The following is a 6469-nucleotide window of genomic DNA, read 5'->3' on the forward strand; positions in this document are numbered from 1 at the left end:
GTTTCATGGTGTAGCAATGTCACTGTCAACGTACGGCATGTGCTTACTTATGGGCGTAGACTCAAACGGACACAAAACACAGCCTCTTCTCACTGTTGCTGTGATATTGGAATAATGTGATAACATTCAGACAACATTTCTGTAACATAGCGCACACAGCTTTTATATACGCTATCAGTCACTGACTCATATGAATAAAGCAAGCAACGTAGCCCTCCATAGATGGTTCAGAACGCATGTCGTCTCTGGGGCCAGTGAAGCTCCTCTCTCTCCCCGGTCAGTTCTGCCTCAGCTGCGTGTCCTACAGCAGCCACTAGAGGGCACACTAACCCTGCTGATCGATTTCAGCCCAGTCCTGTTTTCCGCTTGATAAGGCTCATTTGCACCAGTGTCTTTGCCGGCGAGACTCTTTGACCCAGTGCTCTCCTTCATGGCAGGTGTGCTGTGTTGTTCTGAATGATGAGCTTGTGTATTAATTTGAGTGTTTTTTGTGAAATCTCTGTCCCGTTCACAGCGACACGCCTTCTTCACCCTCCACGACTCCAAAGACACCGACGTGGCCAGTTTCGTCAAGATCATCCTAGGGGCCTGAGGGCGGGGCCTCCCCAAAACCCCACCCACCCCCACACTCACAGCTCCGCCCACTCACCGGTGGGAGGCAGGACGATATAACAAAAGCACTAACTGCAAACCAGACACCCGCAGGTAGACTCAAGCACAAATCAAAAAGGGGGGGTGGGTGGGGGGGGGCCCTCTTGAGTGTCCTGTGGAAACCAGTGCCTGCACCCCAAATGGCGCTGACACCCGACTTCGCCCAACCTCGCCCGATATTGCTCCCTCCATACCTGACAGGCCCCGGGGGGTGGTGGGGGGGGGGGGGGGGGGGCAAAACTCGCGGGGTGCCATGTTGTATTTAAGGAAATTGCTGGGTTGGTGTAGTGAATATTCCGTATGCATCCCCCCTGGACCCCCCGGAGGTTAGATTGCTGCTGAGTGAACCCCCTCCCCCCCGGTGTTCCGCTGCCAGGTAAAGTCTGTGTGCGAGCTTCGTTTCGGTCGACCTAGAGGCCATCGCTTACTGACGGCCCCGGGAAAAACCCGCTCAGTGAAACACAGCACAGCAGGAGGAGGAGAAAACAATTATACAGATATATTTATCTATTAATATAAATGTATATATACATATATATCCAGCAGAAAGTAACGCATTAAGTAAGTGATTGACTGCATGTATAGAATATTGTGGATAAATGGGGTTTGAAAAAAAAAAAACACTTTAATTTAAGCATTAATTGGTTTGTGATTTAAATAGGTTGTAATTGGACAGCGTGCCAGAGGGCTGGGGGGTGGTGACTATCACACGGCGAACCCGCGGTCCGCACACGGCGAACACGCGGTCCGCACACGGCGAACAGGCAGTCCGCACACGGCAAACACGCGGTCCGCACACGGCAAACACGCGGTCCAAACGCATGAAAGACAGGACGAGAGAGAGAGATGTGTGTCCCACACTGCTGCTGTCTCTGAGCCACTCAGAATGGACTCCCCTCACTGACCATAAAAAAGGGAAGTGGAAAGTGGTTATACTGTTATTACAATAATTATTATTATTATAGTTTCTTTTTAATTGTTTCCCCCTCTGGGTAAGGTATTATGCAGTTTCTGTATTTATTGTAACTGCTGTTTGTCCCCTTGACAACTTGACATTTTACTTCTGTTTTTAAAGTGTGTGTGTGTGTGTGTGTGTGTGAGTGAGTGAGTGAGTGTGTGTGTGTGTGTGTGTGTGTGTGTGTGTGTGTGTGTGTGTGTGTGTGTTTGTGCAATTGCGTGCAAGTTGTGTTTTAGTCATGACCCATAGATCAGGATCTTCTGAAATGGCTGGTGACTCAGGACTCTGCAGAGTGTGAGTGTGTGAGTGTCTGTGTCTGTGTGGTGGAAAGCACATCGGTGTTTGCAGAGGGAGAATGGTATTCGGGAAGACTGCTGTACTATAGGTGTCCACAGTGCGACGGCACCGAACACAGGGATCGTGGTGGTGTAAACATTTCTGTGCAAAAAACACTGCATCCTCGCCTGATACAGAGGAGCCCTGGCCAAACCCAGCACCGAGTCAAAAATCGAACAACCACCCGTGACCTCTGACCTTTAGCCCCCTCAGTGCTGGCACCTCTGAGGTTTCAGCCATGGGCTTTAAATACTTCCCTGCAGCATATCCCGAGAGAGCAAACTTTGGGTGTTTAGACCTTTGTGCACCTGCAGGACAAGCCAACTCTGCAAGTTTTTATTCTTATTCTGAGTCAAAAAAGCACAAACACTTAACAGCCCTCATACGTACACTCCACGGCAAAGAGATCCACTGAAACCCAGCAGTAATCCTGTGCTTTGGTAGGTTATTCTGTCATGTTTTGGTTGCGTGTTGTCTTTGGGAGTCACAGTCTGCAAAGACCCTTGGTGATCAGTACCTGCAGAGATTCAGGTACTGAATTGCCACCTCTCCCCCCAGGATGAGGGTTTTCCTGTGGATTCTGTAGGAAATGCATCATGGGAGTTGTAGTTCAGAATCAGAATAGACTTTGTCATTGCACGGTGGGGGTACTGTGGAAAATTTATATAAAAACAATACAAATAAGGCACACGACATAGCAAAAAAATATACAAAATATACAATAAAATACAAATTTAAAAAGAAGACACATTATAAATAAAAAGAAATATAAAGAAAAACTTGTGCAATAATATGGCCTTTTAAAAACTACTTAAAGTGCACAGTGGAATTGTGCAGTTCTATTGAGGTAGAGGGTTGGGGGGGGGGGGGGGGGGGGTGCCAGTGTTTGTTAGCAGTCCGAATGGCCCAGGGGAAGAAGCTATTGGTTAGTCTGGTGGTGTGGGACTTGATTGACCTGAAGCGCCATCCGGAGGGCAACAGGTCAAACAGGTGATAGGCGGGATGTGAGGGGTCTCCTGTGATGGCCTTAATTTTACTGAGGTTCAACATTGAACTTGTGCCACATATCTCTAGGTCAGCATATGGAGAGTGTTTAACCAGTGTAAAAGGAAACTGACACCTGGAAGCTTTCATTGCCTAGAAATGGAATGGCAAATGCAAAAGGGCTTTTGGTACATTGCGGAAGGAATGAACTCTATCACCCCCCCCCTCCCAACAATCTCTCCTTTTTTGCTTTGACACTCTTTTGCGGTGATGGTGATAACTCGAGGTTTGGGTGACAGTGTTTGCGTGCTGTTGGCTTTAAAATCAACCATTTTATCTGTGAGCCTTAATGACTGGCCCGGCTCTGAGGCAGTGTTTCACTGGATGTGCAGACTTCTGTGCTTTAAGCAGTTACCAAAGATATATTGAGGTCTCCTCTAGTCGCTCGAAGTAACAAATTCAGTTCTGTTTGATTTTTCTCGTATGCCACGTGACCTTTTTAACAAGCTCTCAGTTTTGAATGTTTGCTCTGCTGCTTAGTCTGCAGTTTTCTCCCTCTTTTTTCACACAGGTGTTCGAATCACCTGCCATGTATTAAGTTTTCCTCACCATACCACCCTCTGCAGGTGCGTGGGGGTGCTCAGGTGAGTCTGATGCAGTCCTCAGACATACCAGCCTACAGCCAAAGGCTGCTTTCCACACTGCAGGTCCCACAATGCACCGCAGGAGAGCGAAAGCCAATCAGACCACACGCATGTCCCAGTGATGCCTGCTGAGCGTCTCACAGCCGCCTGAATGGCCACTAGAGGGCAGCTCTGCACCTTCCTCCTGCAGAACGGAGCCGGTGATGTGCCTGCGCCCTCCCGGTCAGTGTGCTCAGGGCCACTGCTCTGTACTCACACTGTGCACCGCCCTGACCCCTGACCCCCGACCCCTGACCTCAGTGGAAGCAGGAAGGCGGGGCTTATTGGTGTCAGCAGTGGGCTTTCCTTGCCTTCCTCTGAACAGGGTGCTGCTCTCGCCTGGAGAGGGCGAAGGGCGTGGCACCGGCACAGGCCAGTTCCGTCACGCCATCGTCCCTCGGCTCCTCACACCGGGCAGCCAGTTGGCAGCCACATGAGGCCCCCCCGGGACACAGTGCTAGTGCCCCCTCCAGCAGGACAGTGGGGCTGTACTATGATTCAGGATGGGCTACTCTTCCAGTGGGCCTGGCTCCTCTTCAGCATCCTCTCATATCAAACCCGCCCACGTGTGTCTAATGGCATGGAGTGGCTGCTGCTTCTGATTACTGCTTATATTCTGGAATGCAAAAATCACACCCAATTTGCTTTTTAATAACGTTTTTTTTTTTTTTTGCTAAAGCACTACAATGCCACACCTTTGCAAAACCAAGTTTAACCATTTAAGTGCTTACACTTTTTTAATTTTCATGTTAAAGGGACTGTACTGAGGTATTTAATAATAACGACTCGTGCATTAGATGTGATTTTAGTTCATCAAAACTGCGGGTTTTTTTAAGTGGTGTTTTTCTTTCTGATGGGTTTCTTCGAATCCTGCTCGTGCACGAAATAGCTTTTTTGTAATTGTTTGGCAGAAAGATTTAAGACAGACAGACGGGCAGCAATGGAGCTGGTGACATGACTGGGAAGTTCCCTGGAACGTTCTAGAGACCCCTGTAGCATCAGTGGCCTGCTGTCCTGACGGTGAATTTCTTACAAAAAACCTTGAGTGTTTTATATCAAATAGCTCAGCCTACTGATTGATTGTTCTCCATTATGCAAGTCTAAGTTTCTTTGTGTGTGTCCAGGCATGTTGTATGTCTGTGTTTCTATTGGCTGTATATGTGTGACGTAGGTGGCCTGACACCTTAGAGGGGGAAAACTCTCCCTGTCACTCACACAGACTGTGTCCATGACTCTGCAGGGCAGTTGCTGGATTTCTGCATTGTGGGAGCGTCTCTCCGGGGAGCACAGCTTTAGTTTGACCCTCACTGTCCTGTCCTGCTCCGTTTGGACACTAATTGAGGCTACACTACTGTAGAGCCTTGAATACTACTTCAACCTCGGCTAGCACCATACACAAACCTGTTCTACTCTGTGTGCGCCTGTGTGTGTGTATGTGTGTGAGCATGTGTGTGTGTGAGCATGTGTGTGTGTGAGCATGTGTGTGTGTGAGCATGTGTGTGTGTGTGAGCATGTGTGAGCATGTGTGTGCGTGCCTGTGTGCGTGCCTGTGTGCGTGCGTGTGTGCGCGTGTGTGTGTGCGTGTGTGCGTGCGTGCGTGTGTGTGTGTGTGCGTGCGTGTGTGTGTGCGTGCGTGCGTGCGTGTGTGTGTGTGTGCACGTGCATGTCTGCGTGCGAGTGTGCGACCTGTCTGTAGACACCTATGTGTGAGTTGTCACCATTGGAAAATTCATCAGACATTTCCAGTGTCACAACTGAAGATGCGTCATGCACGCTGGCACATACATTCACTTCCCTGGAAACCGTCAGTCGTTTGAGGAAGTAGACCCCCCCCCCCCGGGCCAAAGGGCCTCTGCTGTGTCTGGAGGGGGACAGGGGCGTGAGGGACAGGGGACAGAAACAGGTGAAGCAGGTAATACCCCACACCTGCCCTCAGTGTCCTGTGAGGGTTATGAACAGACCACACCCACACTGGGAGTGGTGAACATTTAAAAAAACATTTAAAAACTGACATATTTACCTGACAGCTTCTCGCTGCCTTCTTGAACTAAAAAGGAACAAAAGAAAGATGTCTGAATATCTCCCAAGCAGAAGAAGTTGTAATCCTCCGCTGAGATTTCTGCCCTTGCCAGTGGAGGTTGAGCTTAATTGTGTGTGTGTGTATGTGAGAGTGATATTAACCTCTCTTGAGCTGAGACTGTAACTCTGTGATGCTAACTGCTGTGGATCCGAGACCGAGGCCCTGGGCAGGAGCGGACATGGTCTGTGAATATTATGGGATGGCACGTGGTCCGTGTCTCCGTGCTCTGTGTGGTCTTAGGTGTTACTCCAGCCCTGGCTGGCCTTTGTGGCAGAGGCCCCTGGCCCTGTGGGGAGCGGAGTTCTCCAGGGCAGCAGTGTGGAGGGCGGGGTCTACACGCTGGAAGCTGCACACTGGATGTCAATGTGTCAATATACAGCTGTATGAATGGCTAATATGAATTTGAAAAAGATGTGCAAGTTGCCCTGGATACAGGCTTCAGCTTTGTGGATATATAATGTGTTCAAACTGAAGACCAGGAGAGGTTAGCTGTATGTGTCTGTGTGTGTGTGTGTGTGTGTGTGTGTGTGTGTGTGTGTTAGGTGGGTGGGGCTGATGCTGCACAAAGCTAATTAAACATGGCAGAAATATCCTTTGGAAGCAGAGTGTGTATGTTAGGCATGCAACGTCAAAGAGCTTCTCTGTGGGGGTGCCAGCGATACCTGGCAGCTGCTGACAGGTATCAAACTAAATGGGCTAACTGGCTACTGTAGGAGTGGGGCCGTGGGTGGGGTGTTGATGTTGGACACGACTGGGGAGGGGCGGGGGGTTTTGGGG

General features: G+C 49.5%; 1 protein-coding gene across 1 annotated transcript in view; it reads left to right on the forward strand.

The window, feature by feature from the left end:
• The window catches only part of map2k6 (mitogen-activated protein kinase kinase 6), a 22762-nt gene extending 22052 nt beyond the window's left edge, over nucleotides 1-710 (forward strand). The window contains 1 exon segment of the mRNA XM_036533136.1: nucleotides 515-710. Within this exon segment, the coding sequence (XP_036389029.1) occupies nucleotides 515-592 (78 nt within the window). The 3' untranslated portion in view covers nucleotides 593-710.
• The last annotated feature ends 5759 nt before the right edge of the window (nucleotides 711-6469 follow it).

This window comes from Megalops cyprinoides, chromosome 1, assembly GCF_013368585.1.
Source record: "Megalops cyprinoides isolate fMegCyp1 chromosome 1, fMegCyp1.pri, whole genome shotgun sequence".
Classification (NCBI taxonomy): Eukaryota; Metazoa; Chordata; class Actinopteri; order Elopiformes; family Megalopidae; genus Megalops; species Megalops cyprinoides.